Source organism: Rhinichthys klamathensis, unplaced genomic scaffold (genome assembly GCF_029890125.1).
Source record: "Rhinichthys klamathensis goyatoka isolate OS25496 unplaced genomic scaffold, OSU_Roscu_1.1 h1tg000670l_1, whole genome shotgun sequence".
Taxonomy (NCBI): domain Eukaryota; kingdom Metazoa; phylum Chordata; class Actinopteri; order Cypriniformes; family Leuciscidae; genus Rhinichthys; species Rhinichthys klamathensis.
The window spans coordinates 582,581-596,730 of NW_026607106.1; the positions used below are offsets into that span (position 1 = coordinate 582,581).

The 14,150-nt window shown below is 41.3% G+C and overlaps 1 protein-coding gene across 1 annotated transcript in view; it reads left to right on the plus strand.

The window, feature by feature from the left end:
* The window catches only part of baiap3 (BAI1 associated protein 3), a 54,792-nt gene that overhangs the window by 23,108 nt on the left and 17,534 nt on the right, over positions 1-14,150 (plus strand). Inside the window, exons 4-15 of the mRNA XM_056241746.1 lie at positions 6,796-6,873; positions 6,979-7,086; positions 8,974-9,033; positions 9,519-9,585; positions 9,968-10,181; positions 10,279-10,323; positions 10,411-10,488; positions 10,618-10,723; positions 10,824-10,931; positions 12,124-12,216; positions 12,300-12,403; positions 12,619-12,736. Coding sequence (XP_056097721.1) covers positions 6,796-6,873; positions 6,979-7,086; positions 8,974-9,033; positions 9,519-9,585; positions 9,968-10,181; positions 10,279-10,323; positions 10,411-10,488; positions 10,618-10,723; positions 10,824-10,931; positions 12,124-12,216; positions 12,300-12,403; positions 12,619-12,736 — 1,179 coding nt within the window. The remainder of the gene's footprint in view (positions 1-6,795; positions 6,874-6,978; positions 7,087-8,973; positions 9,034-9,518; positions 9,586-9,967; positions 10,182-10,278; positions 10,324-10,410; positions 10,489-10,617; positions 10,724-10,823; positions 10,932-12,123; positions 12,217-12,299; positions 12,404-12,618; positions 12,737-14,150) is intronic.

Here is a 14,150-nt window from a genome sequence, read left to right on the forward strand (position 1 = left end):
CTTGGTGCTTCGGGGCGCAGCGGTCTCCAGCGAGTCGCTGATGCTATGCTGCGGCACTGCATCGGTTTCGCGCCCTCTGAGGGGGGTTTTAGAGCAGCCAGTTCAGGTAGTTCCTGCCATTATGTTTCAGGCTCCAGAACTGGCTGTCTCGTTAACACCAGAGACCAGCCTCGAGAGGCTGGTTCCCTTAGTAGATTTTCTGGCAGCGTGGAAGCTACTGCCAAATATTTCTCGTTGGGTCCCGCAGATTGTAGAGAAAGGATACAGAATCCAGTTCGGTTCTCGTCCTCCTCGCTACAACGGGGTGTTGCTCACAGTACTGCATCCCGAGCAGGCTCTGGTAATGGAGCAAGAGGTAAAGGCCCTATTAGCAAAAGAAGGTATAGAACAGGTGTACTCACCCGACAGAGAGTCGGGTTTTTACAGCCGTTATTTCATTGTTCCGAAAAAGGATGGAGGGTTGCGTCCCATTTTAGATCTTCGTCTGTTGAATCGTTCAGTATAGAAACTCAAGTTCAAGATGCTGACACTCAAACAGATCGTGACTCAAATCAGATCCGAGGACTGGTTTGTCACGATAGATCTGAAGGACGCTTACTTCCATGTCTCCATCCTCCCTCAGCACAGGAAGTTCCTAAGGTTTTCTTTTGGGGGCAAAGAATACCAGTATCGGGTACTTCCTTTCGGTCTAGCTCTATCACCCCGCACGTTCACGAAATGCGTAGATGCAGCTTTAGCCCCACTCAGGCTTCAGGGCATACGTATTCTGAACTACATCGACGACTGGCTGATTCTAGCGGAATCAGAGCAGTTGGCGGTTCGGCACCGAGGTGTCGTTCTCGCTCATATGCAGATGTTGGGGTTGAGGCTCAATGCCAAGAAGAGTGTTCTTTCTCCAGTACAGAGAACCACTTTCCTTGGTGTGGTATGGGATTCAGTGACGATGCGGGCCACTCTATCGCCCGTTCGTGTAGCTGTTATCCTGGCAGCCACAGAAGAGCTGAGGCTAGGCCAGTCACGCACTGTAAAACAGTTTGAGAGACTGTTGGGTCTCTTGGCAGCAGCGTCCAACGTGATACCTTTTGGCCTGCTGTACATGAGACCTTTGCAGTGGTGGCTCAGGACCAGAGGGTTCTCCCCGAGGGGAAACCCACTTCGTATGATCAAGATCACGCGGCGATGCCTTCGTGCCTTGGTTATATGGAGGAAGCATTGGTTCTTAACCCAGGGTCCGGTGTTGGGAGCTCTTTGCCATCGAGTTGCGATCTCGACAGATGCTTCCCTCACCGGCTGGGGAGCGGTAATGGAAGGCCGCTCGTTTCAGGGTTGGTGGAGGGGTCATCATCTTTCTTGGCACATAAATTACCTGGAGATGATGGCTGTCTTCAATGCGTTGAAGCAATTCCTCCCAGACCTGAGGGGCCATCATGTGCTCGTCCGTACAGACAACACATCGGTGGTCTCTTATCTGAACCGTCAGGGGGGTCTGCGGTCGCGTCCGCTTTGCAAGCTGGCGCACCAGATCCTCCTGTGGTCTCTGGGGAAGGTACTCTCCCTGAGGGCAGTGTATATTCCTGGGGACCAGAATATTGGGGCAGACATCCTGTCGAGGCAGGATCTGAGGCCAGGGGACTGGAGACTCCACCCCGAGGCGGTGGAGAAAATTTGGGAGTTTTACGGCCAAGCAGAGGTGGATCTGTTTGCGTCTCAGCATACGACGCACTGTCCACTTTGGTTCTCCCTTACTCACCCAGCCCCCCTGGGGCTGGATGCTATGGTGCAGACGTGGCCGAGGCTACGTCTGTACGCATTTCCCCCTGTTGCTCTGCTCCCAGGAGTTCTGGAGCGAGTCCGCCAGTACGGAATAAGCCTACTGCTAGTAGCACCACGCTGGCCGAGTCGGATCTGGTTTGCGGACCTGATCCATCTCTTAGACGGTCCTCCCTTGGTGATCCCGATCAGGAGAGACCTTCTGTCTCAGGCCGGGGGCACAATATTTCACCCCCGACCAAAGATTTGGAACCTGTGGGTTTGGCCTCTGAGGGGGCCCAACTCATAGAGAGTGGTCTCTCAACTGAGGTTGTTGAGACCATTCTAAGCTCCAGAGCTCCAGCTACTAGGAAACTATATGCGCTGAAATGGAAAGTTTTTTCTGTATGGTGTCACCGACATCAGTGGGATCCGGTTAACTGTTCTGTGAACACAGTACTCGAGTTCTTGCAGGAGCGCTTTACGTCAGGTTTATGTCCTTCCACACTTAAGGTTTACGTGGTGGCCATTGCGGCTTACCACGCCCTGGTGGGGGGTACATCGTTGGGTCGAGACCCCCTGATTACACGTTTCCTTCGTGGCACATTGAGGCTGAGGCCTGCAACTCGCACTAGGGTGCCAGCTTGGGATTTGGCAATAGTACTACAAGGCCTGTCTAGGGCTCCATTCGAGCCCTTAGATTCGGTTTCAGAGAAATTTCTTACACTTAAGACTATCTTTCTGCTAGCTATTTCGTCCCTTAAGAGAGTTGGAGACCTTCAGGCCCTTTCGGTTTCCCCCACTTGCCTTGAGTTTGCACCGGGGATGGTCAAGGCATTCTTATATCCGAAACAGGGATTGATTCCGAGGCCTATCGTGCTGCAGGCTTTCTGTCCTCCTCCTTTTACATCTGCGGACCAGGAAAGGCTGAACCTCTTGTGTCCAGTGCGAGCACTGGATACTTATGTTCATCGGACATCGTCTATGAGGAAGTCCGACCAGTTATTTATTTGCTTTGGATCACCTAAGAAGGGTCTTCCTGCTTCTAAACAGACGGTTAGTAAGTGGATAGTTGAGGCTATTTCACTTGCATACGAGTACTCTGACCAGCCGTGTCCTTTGGTGGTCAGAGCTCACTCTACGAGGGGTATGGCGGCCTCTAAAGCCTTATTATTTGGAGTTTCTCTTCAAGACGTATGTGATGCGGCAGGCTGGTCCTCACCGCTCACATTCGTCAGGTTTTACAGTTTGGACCTGGATGCTGCCCCAGGTTCTCAGGTGCTTAGTGCTTAGTTCCAACAGACTGACACTCAGGTACTTGGAATTCTGGCGTTTTGGGTATTCTCGTTCCCAAAGCGTCGATGACGCATCGCGAGTTCCCTCGAAAGGGAACGTCTCAGGTTACGACTGTAACCATAGTTCCCTGTGAAAGGGAACGAGACGATGCGTCACCCTGCCATACTTCCTGCATCCCTGTGATCGGCTTGCTTCGACATTTTTGAAGCTAATGCCGGCTTTCACCGGATGTGCTTGTATCCTTCCTGGTCATGACCTCACCCGCCCGTGACGCTCATTCTTTCCATTGGACTAGTTGACATTGATGCTCAGATGCATTCACGCTGTGGGCGTTCCCAAAGCGTCGATGACGCATCGCCTCGTTCCCTTTCTCAGGGAACTATGGTTACAGTCGTAACCTGAGACGTTTTCTTTTTGTTGAAAATCATTAGGCAAACCCAGTCATTGAGATTTTTGTCTCGCTTGAGCTGCCTACTTCAGGTCATGCCACAACATTTCATTCGGCTAAAGGTCAGGACTTTGACTTGACCATTGGAAAACAGAACATTTCTCTGGCTGCTCCTTTCCGTTATCGATTTCCTTGTGTGTTTAGTATCATTAGCATTGCGATGCACGACCTACACTCTGTTAACCGTCACCTCATGCATGGATGTCATGACACTCACTAGTATATTTTCATGCATAAATCAACTCAGGTTTAGTGTCATTAATCTCATTAGTCCAGCTGTAAGAAAACCTATAAAATGTAATTCCACCAGAACCTTACAGCAACAGTGGCAATGATATGAGGAAATGTCAGCTAACCTAATTCACAGGCAATACATAATAAATGCAAAGAGACTAAATGCAGTGCGGAATAAAATACAATGCCTATTGAGATAAAATAGACAGCAGACAGTCAAATTCACTAGCGTTTCTGCTGGGGAGATGCCGAGTACAATTAAGATTCATTATGCCCACAAAGACCGCAAGCTATCCAGATCTTAGGCTGTAAATCATGATACTCCCACCACCATATGGCACGTCTGCTGAGGGTCTGATGTCAGAATTCACCATTTTGCTGTGGATGAAAATAACTTATTTATGCTGTAAAGATCGAATTTTATCTTGTCACTCTGGCAAATGTGTCTGGACCTTTATGGTGGTCTTTAACAAAGCTGAAATGTGCAGCACTGTTCTTTTTGGCGAGCAGTGAATCCCTCCTTAATAACTTCCCACGTGCACATCTCTTGCCCAATGTTTTCCTTACAGTGGATTCATGAACTCTGACAGCAGTCACTGCTAGAGTTATTGCTAGAAAACCGTTTGTCTGTTTTCCTGGGATTTTAGGATCAAGTGACAGTTGCTAACATTTTAATTGAATTGGCCACACCCATAGGAAGTTGCATTGGAATTACTGGAAAAATTACCAATTTGAAAAGAAAAGCCAATTCATTTTCTCCATAAGGGAATTGATTTTTAATGAAAACATATAAAACAATAAAGACAGACCTACTGTGAGCTACGTGGCTGTTAATCTATGGTATATGCTTCTGTTGAAGCTGGCAGTCCACATTATTTCAAATTATTGTTTTAAATAATCATTTTTAACAGCAGAATTCCTGGTAGAATTGTGCAAAGAAATTTCCACCAATCAGAGAATTGCAATAGAAAAAATGTAACCAAATTGAATACTCCATGTTGCCATGTTGTTTCTATATGCATAATCGACTAATTTAAATCAATAGTTTTATATTTCTCCATCGTTTTTTTTTTTTTCAATTTAATTGCATCATTTGCAAATGCTTCATGGGATTGCAGATCTGTCAAGTCAAGTCACCTTTATTTATATAGCGCTTTATAGAATACAGATTTACAGTGATAACAAGAAAATAATGCATTTCGGCTGTGTTGATTCAGTTCTTCCATCCTGGTCCATATATTAGTTAAATGTAAGGGTGTAGTCACACCTGCCTTGTTTGGTTCGATTGAATCGAACTCTAGTTTGTTTCCCCCCTTGGTGCGGACCTTTTGGGCAGGTGTGAATACAGCAATCGAACTCAGGTGCGGACCAAACAACCGAACCGAGACCCAGCTGAAGAAGTGGTCTCGGTACGGTTCCAAACGAACTCTGGTACGGTTCGTTTACGGTGTGAACATGAACCGACCCAATTGCAAGAAAGCACTGCGCCTTTGAGTTAACAGGCTTCCGTAGTCGGAGTTGCGTTATGGGAAAGTGATCTGTTGTAGCCTACTACTACATTTGATAAAATGAGTCGTGGTTTGACCTGGAGCTTCGAAGAGACGAGCTGCCTTATTAAAGGGATAGTTCACTTTGAAATTAATTTTTGGTATGTTTTAGCTTACCTCAAGGGCATCCAAGATGTAGGTGTCTTTGTTTCCGCAGTAGTTTCAATTTTGATATTTTTTTATAAGACACGAAACGAGCGGTTTGTGTGAGAAAACGAACAGTATTTATATCGCTTTTACCTCTTGTAAACACAGCCACGTCCAAGTGATCTGAGGGCGCGGGCGCTTCGGTCTTTTCCGGCAAGCGCCGGAAAGCGCCGGAAGTGATCTCTCGCACGTGTACGTCACTCATTGTTTACACAGAACAGAGATTGTAGGTAAGACGGCTAATTAAAATGGTACTAATTTGCGCTTATCCGGGATGTTTAAACCGTCGTAAAAGAAAACAATTTAACAAAAAATAAAAAATAAAACAATTCTATGAGTAATGTACACGTGTGGTTTTGTTTACAAAAGAGCAGTGTGAAAGCCAACCGTACCAAAAAAAAAAAGTTATTTGGTCCGGACCAAAGCAAGTGAACTATCGGACTTTCCTGGTGTGAATACACCCTAAATTAAGTGCAATCTACTGTTAACTCTTTGTCTGCCAGGCCTAAAACATTTTTACTCCTTTTAAGTTTTAAAGAATCAAGACTTAATTAGAAATTACACACTGTTGCAGTTATACGAATTTCAGTTTATTCAGCCTTAAATTTAAATAGCAATTCTGCATCATGTTTGCCATTTTGATTCAAATTGCAGGAACTGAATTCAAATTCAAAATCCCAGACTGAAACATAGTGTCGGCCCAGATCCGGCCCACATCTGGTACGCATGGAATCCACAAGTACCAGATGTACGACACTACAGTATGTTGCTGTCTGGGATGGATCTTTAATTAATTATGAATACTAACAAACATGAGGTTATTAGTTAATAGCCATTTAATACTGAACGAGGACTTTAATTCATGGACCATGGTTTGTCTGGTATACCACAAGGTATTACAATATAGTGAACCATGGTAGAATTGTTTGATCTGAGCGCTTCATAAATCACTTCATAAGCCTGTGTTGTGAATAAAACCTGTTTTATTTTCTATTTTCTTGTCAAGTCATTGATTAAAACATTTGAGTTAAATCACTCCCCTTGGAGAACTGATTGTGTTATACATTCACCAACTAAAAAGTAAACGATGTTCATTGACAAAAGTGAGAGTTTATTGCTGTGTTATTTTCGAGATCCCCTTAATCTATTAACGTAAGATAAAAGCTCATATTTTGGATCAAATTATCCATTTCTCACAGACGATAATTCTGAAGAGCTCATAAACTCTCATTGCTCGCAGCCCTTGAATCTACATGGTTACGGAATTGCTTTGAGCTCATTGTTACGCACAATTAATGATCTCCTCACTCTTCATTGATCACCCTCACCTGTCATCTTTGTTTCTATTGGTTCTCCGTCCTCATGCATTTACAGGAGGAGAGCAGCTGCGCTCCTCCACCCCCAGAGTGCAAAGACCAGGCTTTTGTTCCAGAAAGAGCCACCAGGCATGAGGTGAGTCTCCTGGTCATCCTTTCAAAACGCAAGAATGATTCAGATTGCATTATTCCTTCTTGTGGAACATTGCTGTTTTTCGTAAAATCAATCATTCTGTTTTAGCTGGATTTGCTGTACGAGGAGGCGATCTACACCGTGGTCAATCGAGTCGGGGTGCCGTCGCCAGAATATGTTACCAGCGAAGGGGACATTTTTAATTACCTGCAGAAGGTGCGACTCTGTTATTTGCTTAATGAAGATTTAAACACTCCCACATCCTTCCAATATCAACACAAATATCACAATATGTGTTGTGCCTTTGGTGCTCCAAAAACACCAAGACCTAAATAAATATTGTGCTCTGATTGATTTGTAAATGGAAATGAAATTGACAGAAATATTTGTTTTATCTTTTGTTTTCAAAGTGCTTGCGTTCCTTGAAGGGATTGTGGGGGAACGGAGGGTTGTATGTGGGTGGTGGTGGGGGGTTTGTTTACTTTGACTTGGTTTTATGAGTTGGAGCAGATGCTCTTGTCTCAGACATGATTAAACATCAAAGCCCGTGCCCAATGGGGATTGATGTTCGGTGCTTATATTACACCTATGAAACCCCTGTCACTCCAGAGGAGCCTGATTACATTCTGAGACCTCTAACACCGAGGTGCAGCAGGTCTTCCGTTTGAAGTGTCGGATCTATAATGTTTTTTCTTCCAAAAAACCCCCCAAAAAACCTGACATAGCCTGAGCTTTGATTACCATCACTTCTATAAAAGGCAAAAAAACCCTTTCCCAAGAATAATGGCCGTCAGCACTCATTTGAATTACATTTTTATGTAGAAGTTTAGATGCCATAAAGAGTTTTCTATGCAATGTTTCCGAAAGTTGAAAATTGAGATAGAAACTCTAATCAGAGCTTCTGGATCAAGGTGTGTTTAAGACTCAGAAGCAATAGTTTGATACTTTATTTGGACTCCAAATTAGAGACCTTTGAACAACACAACTCTTATGTCTACAAGGAAAAACGTTTTCTCCAAATATCAGTGTCTCATACACACTTAAAGGAATAGTTTACTTCAAATAGTTCAACTTGTATGAATGTCTTTCTTCTGCTGAACACAAAAGAAGATATTTTGAAGAATGTCAGTAACCAAACAGTTGATGTACCCCATTGACTTCCATGGTATTGTTTTCCTATATGGAAGCCAATGGGTCACATATCAACTTTCTGGTTACTGACATTCTTCAAAATATCTTCCTTTGTGTTCAGTAGAAGAAATTATTTCATACAGGTTTGGAACAACATGAGGGTGAGTAAATGATGACAGATTTTTCATTTTGAAGTAAACTATTCTTTTAAGTGTGTATGAGACACTCTGATAGTCAATGGGGTACATCAACTGTTTGGTTACTGACATTCTTCAAAATATCTTCTTTTGTGTTCAGCAGAAGAAAGACATTCATACAGGTTGAACTATTCCTTTAAGTGAGTCTTTTATACACCCATTTCTAATTGAGCAGCCATGAACAAACAAACTTGTCTAAAAGTTCATTCTTGTCTCAGAGTTGTTGATTTTTAAAAAAATAAAAATTATATTATATTATATTATACTTTTTTGTCATATACTTTTTAGAAAAGTCTAATAAGCCTATAGATATATTTGTTTATGATGAAATTCCCTTACAAAAAAACATACACAGTACAACATCTATTATATTTACATACACTTCCAACTTCAGGGGTTTGGAGGTCGGTAAGATCTTATGCTCGACGGGGTTGCATTTATTTGATCAGAAATACAGTAAATACAGTGAAATATTATAACAGTTTAAAATAAATGTTTTCTATTGTAATATATTTTAAAATTCCTGTGATTGCAAAGCTGAATTTTCAGCATCATTACTCACAGTGTCACATGATCCTTCAGAAATCATGCTAATATGATCTGGTTTGCTGCTTAAGAGACATTTCTTCTTATCATTATTATTTGAAAACAGTTGTGCTGCTTAATATTTTTGTGGAAGACTTACTGTAAGACTTGTGAAGATGTCTGTCATTGCATTTCTTAATCATGAATGATTCCAGAAACTAATCTTTCCCCTGATCACTCTCTCACTCAGGTCTTTGAAATGGGTCAAGAGGAGCATGACATCATCCTCCAGAGAGTCAGGGAATCAAAGGTGAGGGTTTTGTCTGATACTATGCACATGACTCTCTTGTTCTGACAATCACAGCATGTACTGCTGCCAGCTTTACATTACATCAAAATGTAAAGACGTTACATTTTTAGTCTTACATCAAGACTAAAAAAAATCTTCAACAAGTGGAAAATATCGATATGCATAGAGTGCCTCTCTTACTAAACAAATGTAAAATCAATCAAATAAACTTAGAACCTCTTAGAAGGTATTTGAAAAGGACAGAAATATTTTGTTCCATTTAAATGTGCATCATAACATACTCACTTCTAACATCTGAAAAAGAAAACCTCTGTTGACTTTTTTGCTCTCGACAATCCTTGGCTCTAAAGCACTGCATGCTTGCGTTTATTTTACTGTGCACTCACTCAAGATGCCGCCGCCATGTCGAACAGCAAATGAAACAGGTTTCGTTTTCATTACTGCAGTAGTGCTTTCTAATCCATGTGTGAAACGTTCTTTTGTAGAAAGCCAGCTTTTCTCTCAGGGTCTCGGTAATGAAAGGCAAAAATCTCATGGCGAAAGATGCCAATGGTAAGATATTTTAGCCTTTCGTGTATTATTTGTTTGCTTTACTTCTAAAATCATGACCTTTTGATGTAGTCTTTGGTATTGATTTTTGTTTTGGAGTTTCCAGAAACAAACAAGAATAGCAAGACAAAACATTCACACCTACATCCCTTAGAAAATCTTCAAAGGACAATTTTATTTATATTACTTAAAGCATCATAGAGACTGTGTTAGTTTTAGACTTTATTTTGTCTGCAAAGTTTTTTTGTTCTCCTTTTGATGAGCCAAAATTCACACAACATAAATGATTCAGTGGAAAAAAAAGTGTTTTATCTGCTTTGAAACCATTTATCCTGACCTTAGTGGAATTAATTAGCCAACATTTTTTTTGCCTCCCACTGGGTAGGCTACAGTGACCCCTACTGCATGCTGGGAATTCTCTTGGGACAGTCACCCAAAGACACCGAGGAGAAGAAAGAGAGAAGGTTCAGTTTTCGCAAGAGGCGGGAAAAGCTAGAGAAGCGCTCCAGTGTTAAGGAGGTGTTGGCGGGAAGGGATATCCAAGTGACCGAAGTCAAACCAGAGACTCTCAACCCAGTGTGGAATGAACACTTCGTTTTGTGAGCATCTTACTGTTAGAATTGAAAAGTGAAAATCTGTAATCATCAGTTATAATGTAACAGGGACATCGTTTTTAAATGTGATTGTTTTCCACAGTGACATTGATGATGTTCACAATGACCTTCTCCATCTGGACATATGGTAAGATGTATCAACAGATGTTCGGATGTTCCTCAGAACGAGAGCAGTCTGTTTTTCTCACCGAAAAGTTGTTATTTTCCACCCTAGGGATCACGATGACGATGTTTCAGTTGCGGAAGCCTGTAAGAAGCTGAATGAAATCAGCGGATTCAGAGGAATGGGCAGGTAGATCACACAACGACCGTCTGTTGTCTAAAAGCTAATGAGCCTGAGATGCGTTAGACTCATTCTCGGCAAATGCTTGTTAAAATGCATGCCGAATGTATGACTCAAACTGTTGCATCATGATTATAGATATTTCAAGCAAATTGCCAAATCCGTGAGGTCTAACGGGGCCGCTGCATCAGGAAGTGAGGAGAATGCTGATGATTTCCTAGGTTGCATCAACATCCCGTTGAATGTAAGCTCTAATTCTGCACATTTAATTTGTTATAACAGCCAGGCAACTCATCGAGTTTGTCACTGTATCTACTTTTATGCCACTTTTTGTCTCTCACTAGGAGATCCCGGTCGTTGGTTATGATAAATGGTTTAAGTTGGAGCCCAGATCCAGCGCCTCTAAAGTTCAGGGAGAATGTCACCTGATTCTTCGCCTCTTCACCACTCAGGTACTGCTGCTCACCTGGAATCTAGCAGCACTCATTAAAGGGATAGTTCACTTTGATTTTTTTTTTTTATTATCATTTATTCACCCTTATGTATTTCAAGTACTACATGACTTCTATGCATCTGTGGAGCACAAACATTGAATGTTGAAGAATGTACTGGCTTCGCTTTTCCATCTATTCGATGGGGATCCATGCTGTTGAGCTTCAATTGTAATTTTGGAACTCTAAAGCCCAGTTTCCCATTTAATTGTATTTAAATAAGAGCAGCTACTGTTCTAAAGTCTGGGGTCAGTAAGATTTTTAAAAAGAAATTAATTATTTTATTCAGCAAGAATGAATTAATTTGATCTTAAGTGTCAATAAATTAAGACGATTTCTATTCCAAATAAATGCTGTTCTTTTGAACTTTCTATTTATCAAAGAATCCTGAAAAAAAAATTATCACGGTTTCCACAAAAAAATATTAAGCAGCATAACTGTACAACATTGATAATAATGTTTATCATTATGAATATTTTCTTGAGCACCAAATCAGCATATTAGAATGATTTCTGAAGGATCATGTGACACTGAAGACTGGAGTAATGATGCAGAAAATTATTTTTTTATAATAATATTCAAATAGAAATGTTATTTTAAATTGCAATTATATTTTACAACATTACTGTTTTTACTGTATTTTCTATCAAATAAATGCAGCCTTGATGAGCAGAAGAGATTTTAAAGCTCTAAAGGCCCATCCACACAAAGGAAGATAACTATAACGATAAAGATACAGATCTAAAAATCCTTCTAAACATAAAAGAATAGCAGAGTCCACACCACAACTATAACAATAATGGCACAGAGACATTATATCATTGGAATCACTTTCAGATTTTTTTTTTTCCAGCTGATGAACAATAAAAAACATTGACAGCTAATAAGAGCATTTAAGCGGCAGACGACAAAACTGCAGCTTGGAATAAACCGAGCGCTATCGTCAGCTGTTGTGGATGCTATATAATTAGAGTTCTCTTTATAGTTATTGTTTTTGGTATGAATGGGCTTTTACCGACCCCAAACTTTTGAATGGTGCTGTACATTCTAATGCATGTTGGTTTGGAATGACAGGATGGTGAGTAAATGACAGAATTTCATCAATATTCATCTTTATAATATAAATGCATCACTCTTTTTCTCTGCTCAATAGAGAGACACAGCACTGAGTAAAATGGCCTCCAATGTAACCATTCACAAGAAGATGTTGAGTCAGATTCTGGACTATGAACACAATCAAATTCAGGTTGCACTTTTTTGTATTACATTGCCTAGCATTCATCTGCATCAAGCTTAGAGCTTGTCATAAATAATCCATTTTAATTGCAGAAAGAGCCTTATAACTGGAATGGACAAGTGTGTGCGGCTGCATGGACTGTGCTGTCCCATCATGCAGTGCAGGCTGACCTGTCCCCACTGCAGCAGGCCGTCATGTGCGTATTAAACATCAAACCCGTAGTGAGGTCATATCTCGCCGCGCAGTCGGCGTGTTTATTGACAGGATGAGCACTACAGCATGAAAACAGCAAATGCTTATTATAACACCAAGGCCCATCCTGATAATCGCTGCATGCTTTAGCTACACATGCCTGCCAACAGTGAGACTGATACTAGTGTGTAAAACGGATGTTTTTGCATGTGTTTGCAGCCGTTGGCAGTGTTACAGCAGCCATCACCGCTCTCAGAGGATGAGCTACGCTCTGCTTCTCAGGCTGCTGAAAACCATGGAGGCAGAGTGGGAGGATACCGCTGTGCAAGGGGAGCTGGTGGGTCTTTATAACAGCTCGCTGACCCTGAACGTCTGGGAAACATCCATGTGCTGTAACACAGTGTCTGGACATCACTCTAGCACTCTTTTGAGTTTTACACGTTAGGGGCGAATTCACTCTGCTGCTGCTGCGCAAAAAAGCATTTTCCTAATCGGGATTTTTGTCCACCATTTTCCAGTAAAATGCAAACTTTTGTAGAAAAAATATACACTTACTTAAAGGTGCTCTAAGCGATGTCACGCGTTTTTTAGGCCAACATTTTTTTGTCACATACAGCAAACATCTCCTCACTAACCGCTGGCTGCCTGTCCCCTGAACACACTGTAAAGAAACGCGATCTCTGCAGACAGCCCAGGCTCCACAAACAGCAACAAAAACAAACTGGGCTAACCCGCTCCACGAAACATGACAAACACTTCCAGCCAATCACCGACAAGAATGACTTGTGGGCGGGGTTTGGGGGGTTAGTGCGCGGATGAGGAGGAGGGAGGGTCTAGCTAGCCTCCGTTTTGTTTGACAATACTTTAAACGTCAACAAGAAGTGACGTCACCCGACATCGCTTAGAGAACCTTTAAGAAGCAAATTTGCACGAAATCAGGATTTATTGTCTGAGAATATTTGGAGACAATATTGTTTCTGTTCTAAGCGTAAATCTAAAAAATATGCATTCAGGTTTATGCTTGAAAATAGTTTCAACTTTTAGATTTTAGACTTTTAGTAACATTATGACTTCACAAATCCCGGAAAAAAAAACGTGTTGAATTAATTTGATCAATTTGATTTGATTAATTTGAAATTTTGATTAATTTGAAATTACCAAACGGGTAATTTGTTGTAGTTCTTGGAAAGTGAATGGTCAAAAACTTCCATTAAGTGCATGTTTACATAGAAAAACAATGGAAAATCAGCGCAGTTGAATCCAAAAATGTGACTTATGTGAACAGCGCTTAAGAAGGTAATAGTAGTGTAAATAGTTGCGTCACTTTTGCTCCCAGTATTTCAGCGCAAACACCTGCGTCTTCACTAACCACCCGCAATCCGCTTTTAATAAGGCGCAATACGTAGTGCATATTTATATATCATATTTACATCCATCGGTTGTTTTTTTAAAATGTTTTTATTAAATTTATTTGATTGGGACAGTGCATTTTAATGAACATAACACATGGAGTACATGCATGTAAAAATGCCGGATTTTAGCCAAAGGCTAATTTCCATCCGTAGTCCCACGGGCCAGGATCATAGAACTCACAAAACATTGCAAAATAAAATTTTACATCTACAGTCAATTCATAAATTAGCTAAATCCTATATACAATATTCACGCAAGACTACATTCAACTTCACAAAACACTCATCCATATACACGTTACAACAAAACAATTTTAAAAAAGGATAAAACCTACATAC